At 41.5% G+C, this 27006-nt stretch overlaps 1 protein-coding gene across 2 annotated transcripts in view; it reads left to right on the top strand.

Moving 5' to 3' along the window:
* The window catches only part of DSCAML1 (DS cell adhesion molecule like 1), a 164228-nt gene that overhangs the window by 28194 nt on the left and 109028 nt on the right, over window positions 1-27006 (top strand). For both annotated transcript variants that reach the window (XM_069947261.1, XM_069947262.1), the window contains exons 2-3: window positions 540-857; window positions 8283-8429. In XM_069947261.1, the coding sequence (XP_069803362.1) occupies window positions 540-857; window positions 8283-8429 (465 nt within the window). The remainder of the gene's footprint in view (window positions 1-539; window positions 858-8282; window positions 8430-27006) is intronic.

Genomic DNA, 27006 nt, shown 5'->3' with positions numbered 1-27006 from the left:
TAAGATCTCTTACATACAGAGTTGTCCCTCAGCTGTCTCTTTCTTTACTGGTGTTGTATGTGTTCCCAAGGCACTCCCTCTCCCATTTCCCTTTTCCATAGACTTGTATTGCTTGTAATCTGTTGTCCTTTGTGGGTACAAAAACATTTTGCTTGTTTATTAGTGAACTGAGTATCTGTGTTAGACCACCATAGGGGATAACGCAATACCAGCAACAGTTGAATACACAGAAAAACATTGATATGGAAAATTTCTCTAAGATGAGCACCAGGTACCACCATTGTTATTGACTGCAACTTTACTACAACAGTTACTTAGAACAAGGACTGTGACTTATTTTCTAAATTCATTCATTCACTTGTATTGGAGTTTTGAGTGGAATTCACTCTACATAGTGTTGGTCATTGTGCAGCCTCTCTATTAGGTCATTTACTGCTTATATTACATGGTTACTAACTTATAGATTTGTAAATATATATATTCAGAACGGAAAGCTTCCTGTACCTAACACCTTTTCTCTCTCTCTTCTCTCCCCACAGCTTGCTCTGAGGATGCCAGCACCAGTTTATACTTTGTGAACACTTCTTTGCTGCAGATCACATTCTCCAGCACTGTGGGGGTGTTCATCCCCTGCCCAGCAGCTGGATCACCCAGCGCCACCCTCCGATGGTACCTGGGGACAGGAGATGACATTTATGATGTGCCTCACATTAGGCACGTCCACGCCAATGGCACACTCCAGCTGTACCCCTTCTCTCAGTCCGCTTTTAATAGCTTTATACATGATAATGACTATTTCTGTACAGCAGAGAACTCCGCTGGAAAAATCCGGAGTCCAAACATCCGTGTCAAAGCTGGTAAGTGGCACTGTTGTTTTGGCTTTTTTTTCTGTAGTGGAAAAATGATAAAATGTTAGCTATAAAAAAGGAGAAGTATTAACATATGTGCATTGAAACAAGCTCCGTTTTACAGGATGTGGTGTAGTATGGTTGAGCTGGCGGCAGACTTACCGCTCACCTCTATTGTGCAGTCTACTGTAAGCATTATTAAATTGCTTTCCACCAGCATGCATGATTTATACTAGGAACTGCTGAATGGGTGCCAGGTATTTATTGTGGCCCAGACCATTTTCCCTACATTCCCAATGTCCTGGTTTCAGATCTCAATACTGATATTTCAAATAATATTTAGTCCCCCTCTCGCCACAACTTCCTTCCCAATTTGTCTTCCTTTCTATCTATTTGCCAAACTGCTTCCAACTTGCCAATGTAACAGATCTTCCTTAGCCTAAATATGTGCCACACATTGCGTCCACGGACAGTATTGTATGTCATGTCTCTTCTTCCCCAACATTTTTTAATATGTGTGGATATGTGGTGCTCAGCACCAATATACAAGTCCCCTTTCCACGTATGCCATACTTAACCCCCTCAGGCCCAATATGAGCCAGCCCAATTTTCATGTTTGTATTGTGTATTGTGGGGAATCATTCAGTATAAGTTATTTTATATGGATTGAAACCTCTGTTGATTCTGGTTCTTAGGAGTCCAGAAAGTGTATCAGTGAGAGTTATGTCTATGCAGGTTCATACATGGAAAGCTGTCTGTCATTTAGGACCACCTGCTGGACCTCTAAGCAAATAATGAGCAGGGATTTTAATCAGTATGTTACTGTTTAAATGACACTGGTATTGATAACACTGGTATTAAATAACACTGGTATTGATAACACAGGTATTAAATAACACTGGTACTGATAACCCTGGTAGATTGGATGGCATTTTCCTGGTGACAGAATCCCTTTAAATACTGAACATCATCTTTTGGATGAGAATCATGAAGCCGCTATACACTTCAGTTAGTCGATCGGCTTCTCCTTTGAAAATGGTGGATTTGGAAAACTTTTCTAAGTGTATTTGGGCCTTTAGATTCATTTAGAGGTAGACATCCATCTTAAAGGAAATCTGTCACTAGGTTTATGCTGCCTTAAATGAGGGCAACATAAACTAGTGACATAAATAATGAACAGATCGGTGTATAACTTACATCATTTTGTTCAGCCATTCTCCTAATATGCAGGAGAATAGGATTTCTGCCACACCCTTCTACCCGCCCTCCAGCTGCTGATTGACAATTGACTGTTCATACATGGCATAGTAACAATAGTAACTGCCAATCAGCAGCTGGTGGGTGGAGTTTTCTGTTCTCTTGAATATCCAGGAATACTGGGCTCATGCTTATGATGGGCTCATGCTTATGATGGAGAGGACTACTTATTGTCCATGTTATTCAGGAGGATATCTCTGAATCAGCTGCACAAAATAATATAAGTGATACCTCAGCTTCTCTGTCACTAGTTTATGCAAACCTTAGATAGGACAGCATAAACCTACTGACGGAGTCTTTTTAAGGTGGCCATACACAGGGCCATTTCTGCCATAAGGCGGATGAGTATTCCGCCTCAGGCGGCAGATTTTGCGCCCCTGCAGGGGGCGGCAAGGTCTTCACCGCTGTCACTTTAGTTAAGTTTAACTTAGCTAAAATGACAGCAGCAGTCGCAGCCTCACCACATATCCTGCCGCCCGCGCTCCCCGGCATCCCCATGCACTGCCGGATTCCCTGTCCGACATCACCTGGAGTGTTGCCCAGCGCTCTGGTAAGTGCCGGGACACTGCTATCACACAGCAATGTCCCGGCACCTATCACCGCTACTGCTCTCTCTTTCCTTCTCCCAGTAGCAGCTCAGCAGCGTTCAGTGCTGGGGACAGGAGACACTGCTGGGGAAAGGAAAGAGACAGCGCAGCGACTAGCACGGGACTATCTCCCTTCCTTCCCTGCAATCCGCGCCGACAGTGACGGACCCCCATAGCCGCCCAGGAATCCGCACCGCCAGCTGCAGGCCCCCAACAACCCCGCACCCGGCCTCCGCATACGACCCGACCCCCCCCCCCCGGAGCACCACCGGAACCACCACACACCACAGCAAGGGGCCGGCACTCTGGCAACCACAGACCCTGCTCTCTGGCAGGTTCCCGGGGGGGCCCGGCGGCGGGGGGGGGGGGGGGTGTCGGTGATTGTCTGTTCAGCGGGGGGCGGCTGTAGCCCAGGTTTGCCTCAGGCGGCAAAAAGCCTGGAAACGGCCCTGGCCATACACCTTCAGTAACTGACAACTGAACAATTGTTATCTCTCTCTTCCTCCCCATATACAGGAACGTTCAGCACTGCTGAGCATTCTAGTTTTCTCTATAGGAAGGGGAAGACTGCTCTGGCTGAGGCTTATTTCTCCCAGATCAAAAAGGTTGGGTGGTGATTTTTCATCTAGCCTTACACCTATCAGCACTAACACCATGGCCAACAAAAATATAAAGTGTATGGGGACCTTTAGCCTTTTTCACTTCCAAGTAAAATTTTCTGAAATACATCAAAATATATTGTAATATAACATTGACTCCAACTTTAAAAAAATCAATGACAGGTGCTCTTTAAATACAGAACAAAGATGTGCATAAAATCACCTGAAACAAAAACATTTGAGTTATCGGATGACATGATATTATCAAATATTTCCATTAATTCTTTTATAACCTTTGGTAATGAAATGTTTTCATTAATTCCGAGTTATATTTCAGTGTTAATTGAATTTGAACTGTGAATAAATATGTTTCATTAGTCATTCACCAAGTGGAATTATACCGCTGTATATTTTATACAAATTATTATGTTTTATGGTGTCCATAGATGAATTACTATTACTTTGGTGAAGGACACAGTTACATGGCCGTATTTGTATTTCGGAGCCAATCCATGACTGTCTATTTCTTTTCAAAAACTTTTAAGTACAAAATGATGTTCTTCCTAACATATCTATTATTAGGTTCATGGTTATGGTTTTCTGAATCAGAGCCCCAAACCTCCTGCTTCATGTGACAAAATTCTTGTTCCATTCGGAGCTTAGTAGCTTACTGTATACTTATTTCTCATAGATCCTAATAAATTCTCTACCTATCCAGTTAGCAATCCACAGGTTATTGACAGGAGATAGGTAATTTTGGGATAATCCCTTAAATTAATTTTGGAAATAGTTATTTATGCAGTCCCCTAATGTATATCTATAAGAAACGTAAATCAAGGGAAAGTAGTAGATGTATCTTATTACCACCCTAAGCCTTTTTTACCACCCACCTCTTCTGTAAACAGTCAACCGAACCTTACTTTAGTATTGTTTAATGTATTTGTGTTATGCTGTTATTTTATTTTACAGTATGCTTATGAATGAGCTTTGTAGATAATTTATGCACAATCCTGTATTTCTGTATTTCCCTTTATCTGGCACCCTGGAAATTAATAGCAGTAATAGCAATCACATTATATGCACTGCCTAAGGCTACATTACCATGGCTACAATTATAATAACTTATTTAGTGCCAACATATTCCTTAGCACTGCTCAAAGATTGTCATCTCATCCATTAGTCCCTGCCCCCATTGGAGAGCACAGGCCAAATTCTAAGTTAACCTATCAGCATGTCTTTCAAGGGTGGAAGGAAACCCAGGAGAAAACACCCTTGGCTCGATTTGATCCCAGGACCCCAGTTGGGCAACAGTGCTGACCACTGAACCATAGTGGTGAGGTACCATCCATCCCTTTCAGAATTATATAGCGAAATCCAAGGCTTAAAATTTACTAGCATATACCTCGCTCACCTATTTTGGTTAATTTTTCGGACCCGTCATTTTAAGTGCAAATAATTATCATTATTTGTACAATGATGGGCGCCATTATAAAATAACGGATGTTATTTGGACTCAACACGACAGCCGTCCTAAAAGAAGGACGTCAAAAAGGCTTATATGGATAGGATAGGGACTTGTCCTAGACATATGAACAGTTTTAATTGGTCAGGGTCTTATTATTCAGACACCCACTAATCATTAGACATAGCATGGAGAAGCTGTTGGCTAGGCACTTCTCTTCATTGATTGCTGCCTTATGAGTCTCCATTGTAAATCTATAGACATCAGTGTTATAGAAAGTGAAGTGCATAGCTGAGCGCTTCCGCTTCTCTCTACTCTCAGCTCTACTGATCAGTGGTGTTTCAATTTTCATACTCTAGGGCAAATTAAAAGTGCCAGGGACACTTTAAGAAATAAGTAAAATGGACCACTAAAATTGAACCCCAAAATGCTATTTAATCATTAACATAGTGAGGGGTCCACATATTCTTCTGCTTTTACCAGGAACTCAGCGCAATGCCTTATTTACAGTAGACAGTAGTGATGAGCGAATACTGTTCGATCGAATAGTAAAGTATTCGATAGTATCGAATATTATCGAACAGTACACCGAATATTCGATAAATATTTGATAAGTGTTCTAATCTCCTTTCCCTGAGATGTCATTGTGGACTTGGTGCACCTCCAAGGGATCGAATAGATGTTTTTCAATTATCGAATACTTGTTCCCATAGACTTAAATGGGATCGAATATTCGATCGAATAGTCGAATATTAGGGAGATATTCGTACGAATATCGAATATTCGAATATTTCACTATTCGCTCATCACTAGTAGACAGGTATCTTGTATGGGATATAACACCTAATCCCCTTGTGGTATTACTTAAAGGGGTTGGCCACTTTGTAGTAAAATTGTTCATTGTCTAGTATAAGTAAGTGTACTTAATGCATTTACTGACAGCAGCTCCCTGTGTACCCCTAAAATCTAAAATCAGGCTCCCCTCCTCCAGGCCGTGCTTCCTGCCTTGTGGTGATTATATCCATAAAATGGCCGACATGAAGTAGCATGTGACCATGCCCCGCCCCCAGTATCCTCCATGGGAATATACAGACTCAGTGGTGGACACGGGGGTGGGCATGGTCACATGCTCCTCCATGTCAGCCATCTTATGGACAGGAACACTATAGTGCAGCCCAGCCTGGTGAAGGGGAGTCTGATGTTAGCTCTATGAGGTACACAGGGAGCTGCTGTCAGTATATACAGTGAGTACACTTTCTTATATTACACACAACACAATTTTACTATAAAGTGGCCAACTCCTTTAACAGAATATACAGAACTATGGGGCTCTATAGTTGTGTGAGTTAGGTTCAGTAGTACCACCAAGCATTCAGGATACAGCTAGTTAAACACCAATATGAATAAAGCCTAAAAAAAGATCACTACATAATCTCAACACACAGTAAAATAAAAACCAGTTTCCCCATTGCTTTATTATGAATAGATTCCAGTTATCACAGTATAATCAGCACCACGGACAGCTCCAGCCAAAACCCTGCTCCTTGTGTAGCGGGAGAGCAAGGGAATAAAGCGCTGTACATGTGTATATAGTTTATTATATCGTGCTTGATGACTTTGGTGATACATTCCCCATTGTTTTCAGAAATTGGAACTGTAATCTTTGAATTGATCATAGGGAGATTGAGCGCACATGACCGCGCTGGTTATTCTTTTCAGGGTCTTTAGTACGGCACACTAGTAATTGTTATTCAATAAGCTTGCAGCAAGCAGAATGTATCTATTATAGTCTGAATGGCAGCTCATAGTTTTAATATTGTAGTTTGTAGAAAGCTTTATTGATCATGGGATAAGTTTTACGGGTATATGTATTATAGAGGGTAGTAAGTAAATCTCCAAAATTTATGACATAGAAAAGGAGATGTAAGTTGTTTATTGGTACATAATATTAAGCATCCTAATCCATAAAAATAATGAGGCTCTTTGTTACCATTTGCAAATAGTGTAAACCACCCCTCCAACAATAAGGTGGCCTCAAGTAGAGGCTGCCCTTTCCCCCATTTGCAACACAGACAAATTTGGTAAGCTCTGCTAGAACACCATTCACACTAGGCAGGAGCACATTGCTATGGCGGAAATTGCAAACACACAAAAACACAGAGAAGTGCAACAGTTCACCGCAATGGCAAGATACAGACCCACTACAGACATAAAAATCACTAAAAGCAGCCCCCCAACTGCTAAAAAAAAATCCCCATAAAAATAATGAGGCTCTCGGTTACCATTTGCAAATAGTGTAAACCAATTCCAGATGTAATACTGGGAGGGACGCATTCTGGAAAAGTCTAGAAGGAGCAGAATGCAAGCTGCATATTAGTGGTGTATACAAATCAGTGTTATGTAAAAATTGTTTCCATGTCAATGATGTCCTTTCCCTTTAAGGGAATGTTGCAGCCCAGTGTACTTAGGTTCCATAAACTTGAATGGGACTGAGCTGAAATGCCAGACCCAGCCATAATTGCATGTAGAGCACTGTAATCATGAGACAATGAGGGATGTCTTAATTCTACATATTGCCAAAAGTACTCAAGATCAAAGCTATAGAGCTCCGATACTGATGCTCTTTTGTATGGTTAGAACTTAAAGGGGTACTCCGGCCTGGGGGTATTTTTAAGCTATGGCCGGGGAGGGGAAGGTTTTGGATGGCAGAGGTCACTTACCTCCCCGGTTCCAGCATCGGGTCCCAGATCGCGCCGCCCGGTACACCCATCTCGCGGCCGCTTCCTGGTTTGACGTCTCAAGGCAGCTCTGCCATTCAGCGGCCGTAGCGGAGTCCCGCCTTGGCCTCTGAATGGCTGAGCTGCCTTGAGACGTGACGTCTCATGCAGCAGATCACACCAGTAAGTGGCCGCGCGATTGGTGTACCAGGCAGCGCGATCCAGGACCCGGCGCTGGAACCGGGGAGGTAAGTAACCTCTGCTGTCCATAACCACCCCCTCCCCAGCCATAGCCTAAAAATACCCCCGGGCCGGAGTACCCCTTTAAAGGGAATGTGTCAGCACCTGGGGCCTAGCCGTGGTGCTGACAGATTCCCTTTAAGTATGAAACCCCAGAAACTCTGTTAAACAATTTGTATAATGTATGTAAATTGGGATAATTTAAAATAAACAAAAACTTCCATTCACAGGTTAACATTTAGCACCTGTCTTTTCATTAGCTAGGCCAGCAACATCAATAACAGGGATTATTATTAGAGCCTATAGCTGTATCCATGTTGTCCATGACTCCCTAGGGCTTCATCCAACTTCTTCAGCCACCAGTGTTTAAATACCAAATGATCGGACTCCAGCATGTACGAGTTGCGCTCATCTCTAATTATTATACTTTTATGTTTTTAGTTGAATGAAATGTTTTATGGAATGTTATAATGTAAAATGTTTACATACTATACATAGCCAGATCAGTGTACAGTTTATTCAGAACGCTCTGTATAGTCACACATATCAAGTGACAAGTGCCTGTACCTTAGTTTTCAGGGAGCCGTACACCGTGCGTGTGGAGGACCAGAGTGCCATGCGTGGAAGTGCGGCTGTATTCAAGTGCCTCACCCAACCCTCCGTGCAGGAGTATGTCAGTGTTGTGTCCTGGGAGAAGGATACTGTATCCCTCATATCAGGTATGTCAGTCCACTGTGTGAACAGTATCAAAGCCTACATTTCTAGTCCATCAGATTCATCACTCTCACTTAAAAAAACTAAAAACTTCTGACATGTCAAAAGTTTTGATCAATAAGGTTCTGGGCATTTATTTGTGTGAGCGCTTCTCTCCCTGGTTCACAACTCTTTTATTTCCCCACAGGAGAGTCTCCATAGACTTCCTAAAGAATCCATCAGAACACCCAGACCCTGACTGATCAAAACTTTATATGTCTTTCTATGACATGCCAAAAGTTTTTAAAAAGTGACAGTGACTTTGTACATAGAAAACCTGGGCTACATGGCATCTTGTAGTGCCTCACAAGGGGGGTCAAGCAACTGAGAGCCAATTTTTGTTTGCACCATTACAAAAGAAGACAGCTTATGTTTTGTGTGACCTATATAGTGGTGTCTATTGCAAAAAAAAAATGCTAATTTGAAGGCAATTGTTTTTTCTTTTTTGGTTTTGTTTTTTGCCAGTCCAAAACAAAGCAACATTTGGTTGCTCACATCCAGGCACTCAATGCACTTCTGCTTTTTGGGTGGCTTTGTGATCCTTATGTGACCAAAGCCATGTAGCTTCAGTAGAGACTACTGCTTTTTTGCCGCTATGTATGATGGATCACTAAGTGGCTTCTGTCAGAGTTATATGTATAGCTGGGATGGACACTGTGAAACTAGCCTTAGGCTCAATATAATGTGTATTCAGTTGATGCTCATTTACTTATATTTACATTCATTACTACTACTTTACTTTGATCCATCTATACAGCTTTCTATACCTGCAGTATATGTGATCTCAATCACTTAAAACGATTGTTGGTGCCCAATGGGATGGTTAATGTAAATGTTGATTTTCTGGATCTTCACATACAAAGATTTTGCAGAGAAATAGGGGGTGAGAGAATGGACTGACTGATGTACACAGGTTGGGAAAGTGACAGTAATGACCATGTGTCACCACAACCATGTTGGTATACAGCAGACCATCTCTGAACATAAAACACCTTTGGTCTTGCCATGAGGGAGCTACAGCAGCACTGGTTTCCACTCTTTCCAGCAAAAAACAGGAAACTTAGGAGATTTCTGCTGCATCAAGTAATTCATAAGGTCAAAAGTCACGTAAATTCATGAAACCATCCAGTGTAATGATAACCAGAAGGTTCTAATGATATGGTATAGGGAATGGCTTTGTGACACATGTGCTTCATTTAATGTATTGTTGTTGTTGACCAGGAAATCCCTTTGTGGCCATAGATTACCTGTTGTGCAACAAATACTTCCAAGTAGGTAATAGGGCATGGCCCATCAATATGTCATCTCAAGATGACTGTATTAGCCATAAGCCAATGATAGTCACCAATAGAGCTTTGCAATGTTGTAATATCAAAAATTCTTAGCATGAATTCATGACATGTCAACATAGGCTAACATTTTTTAGGAATATTTTAAAGTCATGTTGAATTCAGGAAATTTCGGTGGTTCCAATGGCCATGGGAGTGAAAAATCCAATACTAGAAAGATGCATTGGATAAAGTATTTCCTAATGTAATTCCTAGTTGATGAATGAATGTAATTTCTACGAGATGGGACTTGGACCATGGAGCGCTATAATTTTCTAGAGAAAGGGTCTGCACATGATAGGATCCGATCCTGTTTTTGACACTGAGTTTACCGAGCTGTTTTACATCTGGGTGAATGTAGCCTTGGGCAGCGAGATAAAAATTGTTGCATTTCCTGTAATCCTCACCCCTTTTTTATAGATATACAGCAAATTACTAGAGAACACTTCACTGTACGAATTTAATTCATTTTATTTGACCCAGATTGAAAAAATAAAGTAGCAATTGACTTTTCAATTATACTCGAGAACCATAAAAATGGAAATATATCGTTGCATCGCTCTGGCCTGCCACTGATGGGATGTGACATCCTTGTTGCTGTTAGATAATTGTAGACTCAGGCTTCTTTACTTTTTTATAGCTAATCTCTCTGCTTTATATTCTTTGATAACTATTGATAAGCAGCTTGTCCGAACAATACTGGTTAATCTTATTCTATTAATGTGCAGGGAGTAAACTGTATCCCGTAGCAGTAAAATATTATTAGGCCAAAATCTAGTCTAAACAAGAACTGTATTGTAATGTTCCTTTAAACAATTCAAGGGCTATATCATCCATAAGGGATTGTGATGGTCTTTGCAGAAGAACTAGTTGTTTCTCTTATTCCTTACCTTATGCCCCTGGTTCTGCCCCAGTTGGGTTCCTATTTGACGCTTATTCAAAAAGACTATATATACACAAAGGTAATATTTGGCCAATGTTACGGAAAGCTAAAAATTATAGAATGACTATTTTTATACGCAACAGATCTCCACGACTGTCCCATTTATCTGAACGGGGCTTGGAAAAGTGAAACGCCATTATGAAAGTGATGAAAGTTTTTGCTGCATGAGACTATATCCATATCCTGTTGAAAATGATTGTAGGCCAAGTTGGATTTTTCTGCTGTTAGTTGGTTCAGGTTTATATTATGAATGGATTTTGGAGCCTGCTGGATCTTTTATGAACGCAACCTTGATTGGGTATTTGATTAAGAGTAGGAGTTTAACTGTTCATTATCACATATGGTTGTAAGGGGATCTGCAAAGACATCTATTTGCTTGTGTAAAGACTGGTGTCCTGTAGAGATCAGCGAACCTGGAGCATGCTCGAGTCGATCCGAACCCGAACTTTCGGCATTTGATTAGCGGTGGCTGCTGAACTTGGATAAAGCCCTAAGGCTATGTGGAAAACATGGATATAGTCATTGGCTGTATCCATGTTTCCCAGACAACCTTAGAGCTTTATCCAAGTTCAGCAGCCCCAGCTAATCAAATACCGAACGTTTGGGTTCGGATCGACTCGAACCAGAACCTGGTTCGCTCATCTCTAGTGCCCTGTAGAATTACTTAATCCAATGTACATTCTACACCAGAGATGATCTGAACTCGAGCATTTTGTAGCCTGTCCGAACCTGAGTGTGTGACATGTAACAAGTTGGATGCAGCCCTAAGGATATGTTTACACTGAGCAAATAGGGCAAAATCCCGCCTGCTTCAGTGTGAGATCGCATCTCTATGTGAGGGCTCACGTTCCTCCGCTTAAAGAATTGACATGTCAATTCTTTGAGCAGAGAGCGGAGGTGCGGTCTGACGCTGAAGCAGGCAGAATTCTCTGCCGCGGAATTCCGCCCCATGTGCTTAGTGTGAACATACCCTTAGGCTGCCTGTAAATCATGGATGCAGCCATAGGTTGCATTCAACTTCTGCAGCCACCGCTAATCACATGATGTGTGCTCGGGTTCGGATGTACCCGAGCATGCTTGAGTTGTGCTCTTCTCTAATCTACACTTACAAGCACTGAAGGGGGTTATTTATTAATGTCTTGGCACCATGTTTCAGACTTGTTCTTCACTCCTCTCTCCTGTAACATAAAAATTGGATGTGGTCTAGAGGGGGTGATGGTGTAACCAGTCATGGTCCGACAAATGTACTTTGTTTTATACCAGAAAATTATCCAGGGATCTGCAGTATGACATATTCTGTAAAAAGTAAAAAAACAACCATATGTAGTAATACCAGCCAATGCTTTATTAAGAACCTTAGCTTTCATGGCATCCGACTGCACACTATGTAATTACAGCAGGGCTGTAATTTCCTTTTTTACTATTGTTTTATAATATTATGTTGCTTATGTTTGTACATGATACAAGTCGATCACAAAGGATACGCCACTGGTCAGCAAAAATCTATAGTTCTTCCCAAAGTCATTACTCAACTGCTTCTAGTTGTTAACAAATTAAATACGGCTGCAAACACACTCCAGGACCCTGAATAATCTCATAGATCCATCAGGCTCCCAGATGGGATAGCTTCCCCTTTCGATATACAGGTGCACAGCTAATTATAAGGCTATTACAGACTAATACTATTACGGGTAATGCTAACTATGAGGCTATAATTAGTGCAGCACCTGCGCAGGTGAAGACATGTTTCTGAGTCAGTGTTGGGGGGAGGGATGCCAGACCAATGTCTAAGTATAGCAGTATACATGCTGTGACCCTGTCCAGACGGAAGAACTAAGAACATGGCACCTATAAAACACCTGTGTCCTCTTTGACTATACTCTTAATGCTTTCTGCTATGTAAACTCTTTATTCTAGCATAAGGCTTTATCAGACCCACTTTTTAGATTTCCTCAGGGGTCCACCTCTAGGCAGAAGGTATAGAAGAAATATTGTAGCATGGGTTATCATAATATGGAGGCATTCTCTCCTCTAGATGAGGAGAATATCTTAGTATTATGATGCTGCATGTTGATATCTCAGTATTATGGCAGCATGTTGAATGCCAATGCCTCTGCTGTGTTCATGAGGCTTTAAAGGGTTTATTCACCTAAGAGCTAAAAATGAAATGGTCTCACCAAGTCCCCCTGAGTATTTTGAGCAGTCTCCTGTCCTTCTAGTTGCTGCTTTTCCGGAGTTACAGGATTTACTTAAAGTCAATCTACAACCAAGATGGCGCCGGCCAGGACACTACACTTCCCATCATGCATCTCCCAGATTGGTCTGTTTGCATACTTGCCCCCTTAGCTTTCTTTCCTGCACACTGCTGTCATTACTATTGCACAGTAAACACAGGACTTTTTTTCACTGATTTTGCATCACATCACCCCAGTCTGTATTCTGTACTAGCTGATGGTGTAGCAGAGCAGACACGCGCATCTTTGCTTGCTGACTGTGAATGAAAATATTCTAGTTCCATCCAGACTGTAAGAACATCTATAACACTCACAATATGCAGAGCTGAGACACAAAGACACGTACATATGCTTGCATTCACTGACAGCAAGCAGAAATAGAACTATAACTTTTCATATTACAGAGACCTAGACTCAGGGACACATGTAAGTCTATGGAAGCAACACTTTCACTAGCAGTGATCAAGTGCAGATGATGTCTCTTGGGGACAGGGTTACCAAGTCAATAGACAGCTAACCCAGCATCCAGAGAGGAGGTCACATGTTCTGTGACTACAAAAGGAGGGGGGAAGAGGAAGCAGCATGTTGTCAGAGTGGACACAGAGAAGATGATTTTAGACATCCAGAGCAGGTAAATAAGAGAAAAAAAAAACAGGAAAAGGGTGCAAGATAGGTTATACAGTACATGTATATAAGACATGGGGAAATGGGGATTATTTTGAATATTGTTTTTGTTACCCATAACTAGGGATAAAAGCTTATTTTTTTCTGTTTTACTACAGTCAGTTCAGCATTGGTATTGCTGTATTATCTTGCATAGCCATTTTAATGTATAATCTGTTAGAGATGTAGTGTACAACCATGGAGTTTTTACAGATACTTCAAGGTATAACTATAAAACCTCCATTTTGTCACATAGAGGTACATCTCATTAAGGGTTACTGTCACTATCGCTCTAATATAATGGCTACAGTCTCCTGAGGAGGTATACAACTTGTTGGACTCTCTAATACTCAGTGGGTCCGGGGTGGGGGTGGGGGGTACCCCTATCACAGCTTATTTAGTGTAAGCATTGTTTGTGGGTTTTCACAATTCATATCTTAACAATGCCCTGGTACCTCCAGAGGTGTCTTTGATGGCGAAATCACCTTGACCAGCCCAGTTGTACATAGATCTGTAGCTATCATGACAACCACAAACATTTTCTAATAAAGTCCAAGTCTTCAGCCTGTGGATGGGATGCTCTTCTTATGAGTACCACTTAGAATTTTCTCTTGGGGCCACCTGAGAAATTGAAATGGTTTTCGAGGGCCAGCGATCATCCATTTCAGTACAATACCACACGCATCAGTGCCAGTCTGTGCCAGTCCCACCAGGCAACAATTTCCAGCCATTCTGGTGTTAGCCCAATCTGTACAACCACCCTTCACTTCTGAGTCCCTGACATGTCCTATTTCAGTGCAGTGTCCATGTACAGAGCTTGCTGGGTGGACAGGACAGGGAACAAGCTGGGCTGTTAGTAATGACCTGACTTTAGTGCTGGACCCCACTGTCTGAGCCATCAGTGAAGGGAAAGAGAGGGAACCGGAGGGTGAACGGGGAGGAGGGGGGAGAGTTTTGTCTCTTCCACCTCAGAGCCAGTTAGCGGGCCGGATGTGGCCTGTGGGCCATCCAATGCCCAGGTCTGTAATATATGGTCCTGAAAAACTACTGAACATGTTAATGACCCATTACAACCTATGGAACGATGGATGAGACATCAGATGCAGAAGATCCAGCATTGGCGATGGGACATTGGACATATCTGAACCCAAGAAAAGTTTATTAACATGATTGCCGAGGGCACGTTAAGAATAGAGTAAAAAGAGCCAATAATGGTATATGTACAGTGTGCTGGGTGCAGATTATTATTAATCATATATTGGATTGTAATACAGCTCTGAATATGATTAGCATACATGGTTAATATTTTACCAGTCGGAGTAGACTATGTCCCATGATAAATGAGAGCTAGCAAATATATGTAACATACTGACCCTTCCTGACCCTCCTGCCTATAAGATAGCGATAGGATGTTGAATTTGGGGTTGGGGTATATTGGGGCTGGGGGAAGAAATATCAAGCGCTCAGTGATCTTCCCTGTGAGGCCCGGCGTGATTCTTATCTCATCACCATGGAAACGGGAAGAGAAGGTGCGAGATGTTTTCATTTTCTGTGTTAATTCAGATATTCAGATGAAGTTGTGAGCTGTGCATAGAAAGGAGGGAGAGGGGAGACGAGAACAGAGGAGGAGGAAACAAAGAGAGGAGCGGGGGGGGGGGGGGTTAGCTGGGACCCAGCGCTCTGATTGATGGAGAGATGTGAGAGAATATTATAAGTGGAGAAGAAATGGCAAAGTGGGAGAATGAGGAAAAATAGGAAAAATAAGCAGTTACAGGAAAATAGAACCACAGGGAGAGGAAGACGAGAGGAAACTTGTGCTTGTGAAACCGCACTTTTACCAGGTTACATTGCCTACATAGTCCGTAAGGTTAAAGAAAAGACATGTCTACCAAGTTTAGTCAAGGTGTGCAACATGTAACCTAATTATTTAAAATTATCAACCTAACAATTCCTATTATGTCTTAATGAGGACACATCATCAGCAGGTTTTGGTGTATACCCATAGCTGTATAGGGCAATCCTGATTCCATGCATACCATAGGTTAAAGTCCACTGGACCCAGCAAAGTTCATCCCATTCCCTTGTTAGCAATGCCTTTCAGCCGCTTATAACCTCCTCCACCAGTGTCGCATGAAGCATCTTGGAACAATGGGTTGTTTCATGTACAATAATGTTGTCTTCTCCTGGCTTCCTCTTTGTGTAAGTGCAGAACGTGCTGCCAGGAAAAGACAATATAAGGGGCCTATTCCACGGAGCGATAATCGGCTGAATCGGCCCGATTCGGACGATTATCGCTCCATGGAATAGAGAGAACAATCGGCCGATGAACGTACTGTATCATCGGCTAATTGTTTATTTAGGTTCAAACCTAAAATCATCGGTCGCCACCCGCGCATTGCTACGTGGAATAGCGCGGCGGGCAACCAACAATTTCAAAACATCATACATTACCTGTCCAGGCGCAAGTCTTCTTCTTCTCCCAGTCCCGCACCGCAGCAGCTTCGGAGCGGCCTGTCTGACCTGACAGACCACTCAGTCAATCACTGTCTGGAATCGCCACGGCCAGTGATTGGCTGAGCGGTCTTTCAGTTCAGACAGGCCGCTCCGAAGCTGCTGCGGCGCAGGACCGAGAGAAGGGGAAGACCTGCGCCTGGACAGGTAATGTATGAAACAAGGGCTGCAAGGACATCAGTAACGATGTCCCTGCAGCCCTCGCTAACGATTATCATGACGTCGAATAGGCCCAGTAAACGAGCGCCGATCTAGCAGATCGGTGCCCATTTACATCGTTGATCGGGCCCTGCTCGGCCCCGTGGAATAGGACCCTAAGGCTAGGTTCACACTGCGTTTATGCAATCCGTTTTTTTTCATCCATTTTTGCAAAAAAACTGATGAAAAACAGATGCATTTGTGTGCATCCGTTTTGATCCGTTTTTCCATTGACTTCCATTGTAAAAAAAAAACGGATCAAAACAGATCCGATTTTTTTTAAGACACAAAAGTAGTGTCAGCTACGTTTTTGTGTTCGTATTTTTTTTTTTTTACAATAGAAGTCATTTGAAAAACGGACCAAACGGATGCACACAAATGCATCTGTTTTTTTCATCCATTTGTGCAAAAAACAGATGAAAAGAAATTGAATTGCAAAAACGCAGTGTGAACCTAGCCTTACTGTACATGTGCCGTCTTGCATTTGCAGAATCTCATTTGAGAGGCAGACGTGAAGATACAGCCGAGTGCTTGGCTATCAGAATGGTGGAAGAGGTTACAAGCGGTCCGAGAAGCATTGCTAACATGCGGATGTGGTGAACTTTGCTGGGCTTTTGCAGTTCAGAAACACCAAGTGGGCTTTAATGGCTACATTGCATATCAATTACAAACATGATATCTAGTGCCTTTTGTTGCGGCTTTACAGCTGCATGTAACTAAGACACCATCTGGGAGCTTTATCAAACATGGTGTAAAGTGAAACTGGCTCAGTTGCCCCTAGCAACCAATCAGATTCCACTTTTCATTCCTCACAGGCTCTTTGGAAAATGAAAGGTGGAATCTGATTGGTTGCTAGGGGCAACTGAGCCAGTTTCACTTTACACCATGTTTGATAAATCTCCCCCATGTGTTTTCAACTTTAGTCTATGGGGGAGATTTATGAAAGGGTGTAAATATACACCTGGTGTAAACTGCCCACAGCAACCAATCACAGCTCAGCTTTCAACTCTGGTAAAATAAAAGCTGTGATTGGTTGCTGTGGGCAGTTTACACCAGGTGTATATTTACATTCTTTCAAAAATCTCCCCCAATGTTTCTACTTTTGCGTTTGGCGTGTATTCTAAACGTGTTGGAAAAAACTACACTGTGTGATGTTGCAGAGATTATCTGTAACATTTCACGGTTATTTGCACAATGAAGGCCGTTGTTATGTAAGACAGCCGTCATTTTTACATAGTTTATTAGGAAAAACACAGTATTTTTTACAGTGTTTTTTTGTGAAAAAAATCAACTATTAGATGTTTTTTGTCAGTCATCCTGTCTTTTTTTGTGTGTAGTTTTTTGGTCTGCCTCTTCTTGCTTGCTTTGGGAGTAATGTTTTTTCTCCAGGCTGTTTCTGCGGTTTATCTCCCATAGATATCCATTGTCTTTTTCTGTCTGCTTGAAAAAAATGAATGTGTTAATGTGTGTTGCATTTTGTATTTTTCTTCTGAATCTCTCCTTGAATCTCCTAATCCTTGAATCCCCCAAACTGGAAATGCATCCATTATAAGGGCCCATGCACATGTTGCATTAAAGATCCTTAGGATTGACCTGTGTTATGCAGGCATTATACATTTATAGGAGACTGTGCCCCATTTATGCACACTACACAATGTTTTTTCCCAAAATCCCTTATGGAATCTGTCATATATGCAGCAGATTCATCTGAGAGCTAACTTGTCTCTAGGCTATGTAACACAGAATCCACATAGATCCTATGTCAAAAGAGTCACATGTCACTTTGTTTTTATGTGAACTTCAGATCCATGCTGAAAAAAAAATTCAGGTTGCAGTTTACAAAGTGAACTACAGCAAAACTTCCCATAGAAAACAATGGGAAGCAGAGACGTGCATTTTTCATGTGGATCCTGATGCAAAATGCATGGCGGAAAAATCTCAGATCCCTCTCCTGAGAGTGTTGCATACTGTATGTTGTCAGGCACATATGTTAACAGTTTTGCATGAAGATTCCATATAACCTATGTACTATTTTGAATAAGAAATTGCCTTTTTCTTCTATTATGCAAGAAGGCTCTGTGAAAGTATGGCAAACTCACTTGTGGTACAAAATCTCTAGCTAGCCCAGCATAATACATCACTTTTGCTACCAGATAACACAGTAGCTGCCATATCTGTTGAATTCATTACGTAAACTACAGTTCTGTATAGAACCTGATGACACAAAATTCTAATTAAAAGTACAAACTCTTCTTTGCATCATTAAAGGAGAAGTCCGGCAAAAAATGTTTAATAAAGTATTGTATTGCCCCTCAAAAGTTATACAAATCACCCACCAACATACACATACATGCGCCTAAAGGGCTTTTTTTCCCTGCATTTACTACTGCATCAAGGCTTCACTTCCTGGATAAAATGGTGATGTCACGACCCGACTCCCAGAGCTATGCGGGCTGTGGCTGCTGGAGAGGATGATGGCAGAGGGATGCTCAGTGTCCCCCCAGTGCCCTGTGTCCCCCTGCCATCCTCTCCAGCAGCCACAGCCCGCACAGCTCTGGGAGTCGGGTTGTGACATCACCATTTTATCGAGGAAGTGACATCACCATGTTATCCAGGAAGTGAAGCCTTGATACAGTAGTAAGTGCAGGGAAAAAGGCACTTTAAAAGCATTTCCCGTAATAAGTATATATTGGGGATTTGTTTAACTTGGGGGGGGGGGGGGGGGGGCAATAAATTACTTTAATAAAAATTTGCACCTGACTTCTCCTTTAAAAAAGTCAGCTCTGCTACTCCAGTACATGACCAACTTCATCCCAGAACATTGTGATACTCATCACTACCTTACAGATATTCTTTCCAAACTCCTCACTCACTTTCCATCCCAGTTTTGCATCTTACTATGATGAATATTTCAGTTTCTATGCCAGTCTTTTCTCTTCTCTTTATTATGTAAATGATTTGGCCCCATTATTGCTTGAGACTTGATGGTGCACAGGCTGTGTGCATGAGATCTGCAGCAGCTGTCAGCAGTATGGAGTATCTGTGCTCACATGTTGTCAGCGATACAGGATATCTGTGTACCTTCCGTCACTGATACATACACATGTATGTGCATATATCCACTTTATGACAGGTAAGCCTATTACAAGAGAAGAAGGGTCGCTGCTTTGTTTAGTTTAGGATTGGAGTATCTGTTTAGGATGCTGCTGCATAATTGGTGCATTATTACATGTTATGTTTTGATTTGTAATTTAAGGGTATGTTTACACCATGTTCACGGTGCACGTAGGAATAGCAGCATACTGCAGTGTACTGCATCATGCCTGTACCAGGCCCATTCACTTTAGTGTACCAAATGAAGTCTGCTAATAACTCCGTTCAGTCCATTTCCTGAATGTATACTTAAAATTTTTGGGCAGGGTGCCCCCAACACAGCTTTTTTTCAGGAGGTTTTTTCTGGCCTCCAAAACTGCCAAAGGACAAAAGAAATTCCATTGAAGCCTATGGGAAATAAACGCCACAGTTTGCAGGAAAAAAAAAAAACGCCAAACCCTCAGCATGCTGCGTTTTGGTAAAACTGCCACAGAGCCCAAAAAATGCCAAAGAGGAGAGAAAAACGCCACCAAAACGCCAAATAAGTATGGCATTTCATAAACCTCCATTGACTCATAGCTAACATCAAGCCGCAGCGTTTTTGCTAAAAAGTATTTAGCCAGTGTTAAACCAGCCAGAAACCAACCTCAGACCTCAGAACACACCCTACTTTGTAATACAGTGGTACCTTGGTTTAAGAGTAACTTGGATTAAGAGCGTTTGGCAAGAAGAGCTCCAAATTGTAACTTGGTTTAAGAGCAATGCTTTGGTTTAAAAGCTCCCTCTACTGGGTGGGAAGGTGAGTGGGGGAGGGTCATTGTCTGCATAGCGGGGTCTATAGAACTGTACTCTGACCCAGGAAGTCTCCCTCACCTTCCAAATTATAGCAGATCCACTTCAGGCTGGGGCTTACATCAGGGGACAGGACTGTGGAGGTAATCTCTTCATAGCTGTAACCCCTCTCTCCCCGGACAGAGAGTGCTGCATTTATGTGTCCACATCTGTCCTGCTCATTCCTTTATATTCCCTGCAGTCTCTGTCAGCCCTTGTGTTTCCCATCCTCTCAATTCCTGCTATAATCAGCCTACATTTACACTCACTTACATTCACACTGTTGCTATAATGTGCCTGTACTTACACTCAGCTATACACACCGGTGCTATTATGTGCCTGCACTTACACTCAGCCATTCACACTGCTGCTATAATGTGCCTGCACTGACACTCAGCCATTTACACTGCGGTATAGAGAAGTTTCTGTCACTGTCGTCCTGCACAGCTCTGTGATTCTCACTTCCTTATTGGTCCATGATAAACACCCCCCTTCTCTATTGCTGTCATGTGACCACCCAGACCTGACAGTAGCCCTGCTTCTCTATTCTAGACTGTTGTACTATGCTACTGCTATGCTATTCAGAATAACAAAAAAATCATTATTTTTGGGGTGTGGAACCAACTTTCTGCATTTTGATTATTTCTTATGGGAAAATTTGCTTTTGTTTAAGAGTGATTTGGATTACAAGCACAGACCCAGAAGGAATTATGCTCGTAATCCAAGGCACCACTGTACTATGGTTTTGACTGAAAATTGTGAACAGGGCCTTAAAGGAATTTTTCTTCCCTTAATACTGCTGAGAAAAGTGAACCTCAAGCACGTTTGGGTTAATTCAAATCTGAATGCTCTGTATCCTAATACCGGTGGCTAAAGAAGTTGGATGCAGCCCTTCGAAGTCCGGGAAAACATGGATACAGACTATGGCTATGTTCACACATAGTATTTCTGTCAGTCTTTTTTCAACCAAAATTTGACGGAGAAATATTATACTGGGAAGACTTGCACAGTTTCTGTGTTTTCAACCCAATACTGGTGACTGACGTGAGTGTGTGTGTGTGAACATAGCCAAAGTATGCAAATCTTTCTATTATAATTTTGCCCTTTGAGTTCCACTCCTGGTTTTGGTTGAAAAAGTCTGACCAAAATACTGATGCGAATTCTATGTGGGAACAAGCCTATGGCTGTATCTATGTTTTCCAGGCGGCCTTAGAGTCAAATCCAACTTCTTCAACCACCTGTAATCAATGCAGAGCATTCGGGTTTGCGTGCTCAAGGTTCGCTCATCTCTAGAGACTAGTAATGTTTGGGTTCCAGATGGTATCCTACCTGTGAAAAGTAACTCCATTCTGTGCTATTGGCAATAGCGATTATATACACTTACCACATTGATAAAAAATGGTCTCCAAACTCCATAATAAATCTATGACCCTTGTGGCTGTGAGGCTGGATATCATGCGTATTCTGTCTAGAGAACTAAATACCTTTATACTCCCTGTCAGACATACTGAGTGTTTGTATGCATCCTGTCAGCATTACTAAGAATCTGTGTACGACTCCTGTCAGAAATATTGAGTATCTGTGTACGAATCCAGTCAGTAATACTGAGCATTTTATTCCCAGCATGTAGCTTTGATACTACAGGCTGAATTGCTTTGTAATGAGACTGTTTACCTGAAGCTTTAAACAAGTTCCTTCATTTTAGCCCATTTTATTATTGGGAAATGAAATTCATCTCTCTCTGGTCTATCATTTGTACAGTATATACATGTTTTATGCATCTTAAGAGGTACCGCAAAATTCTGAGATACTGAAAGCCTTTATTGTATGTGTGTGTATTAGCCGAAAGTCAGGGGTGTAACTACCACTGTAGCAGCCATAGCAGCCGCTATGGGGCCCACTGCATCAGAGGGCCCCCTGGCTTGCTCCTGTGATACCCTGGGCCCCTTGAGCTGTCATCATTTGCAGCACAAGTTGGCCGAGTGGGCTTCCCGGGATCTGCAAATGTCCCTTTAACTGAAAGCACTGCAGTTATGACTACACTTCACGGCTTAGTGGTCAGTCAAAAGGGGGCCCAATCAAAAGTTTGTTATGGGGCCCAGCCATTTCTAGTTACGCCACTGCCGAAAGTGCAGAGACAGTGGCTGGGCAACCTTATCGGCACTGCCACATAGGCTGTGATATCACTGTCCACCATAGAACATACCGTTACACTGTATAGAATATATATATATATATATGTATATTCTATACAGTGTAATGGTATATATATATATATATATATATATATATATATATATATATATAAATGAAAATGAAAATATATATGAAATTTTGTCTGATTGGTATCCAAGCTACAATTAGAGACAAACTCAATCTAATGGTACGTTTACACAGAGTTTTTTCTGATAGATTTTTTAAGCCTAAACCAGGAACAGACTATGAACAGAGAACAGATCATAAAGGAAAGACTGAGATTTCTCCGCTTCTCGAATCCATTCCTGGCTTTGGCTTTTAAATCTCTCTGTTATTTGCCAATGACCATGATCATGATCATTATAGAGGGACATCAATAGCAAATAAGAAACGTCTTTTTGATGGCCGTTGACAATGACTGAGGCAGAGTGCCATTGTGTGAACTTAGCCTAACACACAGACAATTGTGCTATTTTTTAAACACAATGGGGGGCATTTATTAAGTCCGGCGTTTTTTACGCCGGACTTAAAAATGCCCCCGCAGCTCCGGCGCTACGGAGATTTATGTAGAGGCGGACTGCTTCTACATAAATCCTGTGCGCGCTAGTGCGCACCGCCGAAAACCTACGCCAGCTGAGGACTGGAGTAGGTTTTCGGGGTATATTTGGGCGGAAAGGATGGTAAATCGCACGGACTCTGAGTCCGTGCCCTCCGTTCCGCCCACTACACGCCCCCTTTCCGCCCCCCTGGCGTACTCGGCGGAAAGTGCCGATTTGCGAATATTTTATTCGCAAATCAGCCATTTGCGTATAAAAAAATACGCAAATCGGCACTTTCCGCTGAAAATCATCCGTTCGCAGGATGATACATGTGGCCCAATGAGTAAACATCCATAGTGCAGAGAAAGGAGTAAGTAAACCTCTGTTTTAATGACTTCTATTTGGCATAAGGGTTTCAGTAAAAGCAGAGTCACAGGGGAACATTTATTATTGCACACTTTTTTTTTACGCACAGCCTTTTTTAAATTTTGCCATTTTCCTGCTGCTGGATTTATCAAGAAGCACTCTTGATAATAGTCTTTTTTTTTTTTTTTTTTTAAAGAAAAATAGTCCATAATTCCTCCTCAACATTGTACAGATTTGAAGCTATGGGAAATGGTTGGTGGAGGTGATTGCTGCTCAATCTATAGGTTATTAAATCTGAGACCTTCCTTACTATTTCCCCCTGCACTGTGGATGTTTATTCAAGTACACAGACAGTACAGCTGACTGCATGTTATTAATTTAGTTAGATTGTGTTCTTTAATCATTGAAACTTAGGCAATAATCAGATCACATTTCTTCAGTAAAAATTCAGATAATTCAGATTTTTTTTTCTTCACTTTTTTGCAGTTGTATCTTGGGATAGCTCTAACTCTGAGGCAGGGACAAAATCTATGGGGAGATTCTAGAGTAACATGTATACTTTTCCTTGTTAGTCAACAGAACATCCAGCAGCCAGTCCCTTGTGGTCAGTAATATACTTAGCACCAGGTTTCTAATGGTCAGTGTTACTGTCAGTATCCAGCCCCTGGTTGTCAGCGGTACAGAAAGTATTCCTTGCTAATTTGGGACTCCTGCCAGATCAACTACAGGTATGCTAGCATATTACTTGGATATAGTTTAATTACTTATTAATGGCTAAATGTTCTATTGCTATCATGGATATAGTGTAGGTTACTAATGCAATATTAACATGAAATATTAGGAATTTAGTGAAGACAAGACTGGATATAAAGATAATTTTCTAAATGGTTTTCCCGCTATGTAACAACCCTAACACCCCCCACTTTTCCTGAAGACTTCCTGAAGAATTTAATGAGAATCTGTCACCATTTTTGAGCTGTTATTTTATTATATATTCTCATTGGATTACTTAAGTACTTTTCTATGTCCTGTTACAGAGAATTTAACTATCTACAGATGAGTCTAAGGGGTCTCTGTATTTCTATAATGACTCTAGTGGATGGAGCTGTAAAGTTTGATGATTGACCAATAAAATCTACTATTGCTCAGCAGTGTAGGTGAGGTCTTCTGGCAAGAAATATATCATTATATTATATATTTAAAGAGAAGTGGACAAGGGTTATACCCAATGAATATTCAGGAGAAGATATTGTGACGAAGATTCCAAGATGAATTTCTGATGGGTCGAGTTTTTTGTTAATCAACGAAAAATAATTTTTTTTGGCTGTCTGACAGACATTTTTTTCCAGACTGAAAATAATACATCACTTCCTACAGGACATACAGCAGCCGATAAGTACTGGAAGACTTTTTTTAATAGAAGTAAATTACAACTCTTTGCCACTTTCTGACACCAGCTGATTTGAAAGAAACATTTTTTGTTGTTGGAGTGCCCCTTTAAGCAGACTAAGTTGGAAAATCCACCGTAAGTGAATTTAATCCTGTCTGGGATAAACATACTGTATATCTCTCCTCAGATAAAAAGAAAAGATGAAATAATCACTGGCAGACTAGATAAACAATTTAGTCTTTTTCTGCTGTAATCTTCTTTGTTTTATGTTCCTTTAAGACTGAGAAACTGGATCTAATCTTTTAAGTAAAAAAAAATATGACTAAATATAAATAGGGGAGAACAGAGATCTAGAAGAAGAACTGCCAGTTTCTTCTCGTCCCCTCCAACTTTCTTGAAGGCTTCTTCCTGCAGCTTGTTAGCGTGAATAAATGAATCATTGAGAGATAGAGAGCCCCTGTGTTACCCAGGATGAGTTCCGTACACTGAGACAAATCTCTGTATCATTATCACTGCCAAATGCAAACAATGCTCAATGTCCGTGGATCAATTGGAAGCATTTAGTCTTTTGACCGATGGAAATCAATGTTCCTGTAGCAACTAATGCACGTACATAAGGATAGACAAACAGCACGCCATTATGAAAATTAAAAATGGAAATAAATTACACATCATTTTATATATTCTGGATGCTGTTCTAATTTTCTTCTCAGGAAAGAAAGTTATCAGAGGTTTGGCAGAGGTATGGGGTATTATATCCTAGACAGTTAATATGTGACCAAGCCTAGGCTGCCAGAAGAGATGCCCTTTATTAGCCTTTCTTTATTCATGGAAGTCAATTAGATAGCTGTTAGATCAAGGAGACATATGGTACCCTTTATATATGTGTCTGTGCTTCCAGAACATAAAATCTCCTGTGCCAAGTGTCAAGACAGCGTTCCAAAGCCCTTGAAGTGCTGCATGCAATTGCCATTTACTAAAACTTCTAAATTAGGGTCCGTTCACACTACAGAATCCACGCGCATAACCTCCGTCGGATTCCGTGCGCACTCCCGCTTGAACATCTGTCCGTCCCATAGGCTTCATTCTATGTTCAGGCAGATTCTGCCATCCGCCTATAGAATTGACATGTCAATAATTTTTTGGGCAGACAGCAGAATCTGCCTGAATAGAATGGAGCCTATGGGACAGGCAGGAGGTTATCCACGTGGATTCTGTAGTGTAAACGGGCCTTTAGAGTAAATTACTTTCAGAAAATGCAGATATGCAAGACAAAGTTCTTCATGTAAGAGTCCAGCCCCACCCACTGTAGAATGAGTGACAACCCCCAACTATTAATATGACATAATGCCCCTGGTTGTCAGGTGAGTGGGGCCATCCTTATATTGTTAGGCTGTGGCTGCAGCTATAACATAATGCACACACACTGCAGAAACAAAGCCTAATTTTTATGATTTTCCAAGAAGTAACAGATGGCAAAGTGACATTTTTTTCAGTAACAATTCAATAATGTTGATAAAGTGACATTTCATAGTCTGTGTCTATAAAAATCATGAAGTAACTCTCAACAAAAGTAAAGTTTTCGTTTAAAGGGAAACTAACAGCAGGTTAGCATTTGCCAGTGATAGCATGATAAAGTGATTTGCATTTTGCAGGGACAACTATGAGGAAGAGCATGAGTGACCTGAGAAGACCAAGCTCTTCCCCAAATACACCTCAGATCAGAGCTAGAACCGGTCGCGGCAGTCTACTGTAAGAACCATGTAACAATCCAATTCTCTGAGCCCATAGAGAGGCACAATGGCCCAGATTTATTATGTGAGTGTATGTATGTTAGCTAAATTACCATATTGGGGCTAATAATAAACAGACTATAAACAGGGATCAGGTCATAAAGGAAAGAATGGGATCTATCCTCTTTTCAAATCCATTCCTGGCTTTGGCTTCCAAAATCTGTCAGATAAATCTCTCTGTGTAAACGCACCATTAGGATCTTATTAGACGGACCAATCAATAATGTAAATGAGCGCTGATCTGCTAGCTCGGCACTGGTTTACTGAACCTTTTACAATGTTGATTATCGTTTAGCCAGGGCTGCATGGACATTGTTAGCGATATCCATGCAGCCCTTGCCCTAAACTGTTCATACATTACCTGTCCACGCTCCCGGTCTTCTTCTGCCTTTTAGTCTCTTCCTGACACACGTCCTCTGAGAGGCCACTCAGCCAATCGCTGGCCGTTGCGGTCCCAA

Source organism: Dendropsophus ebraccatus, chromosome 12, assembly GCF_027789765.1.
Source record: "Dendropsophus ebraccatus isolate aDenEbr1 chromosome 12, aDenEbr1.pat, whole genome shotgun sequence".
Lineage (NCBI taxonomy): Eukaryota > Metazoa > Chordata > Amphibia > Anura > Hylidae > Dendropsophus > Dendropsophus ebraccatus.
Note: the sequence above shows the minus strand (reverse complement) of the source record. Positions and strands in the feature narration are given on the sequence as shown.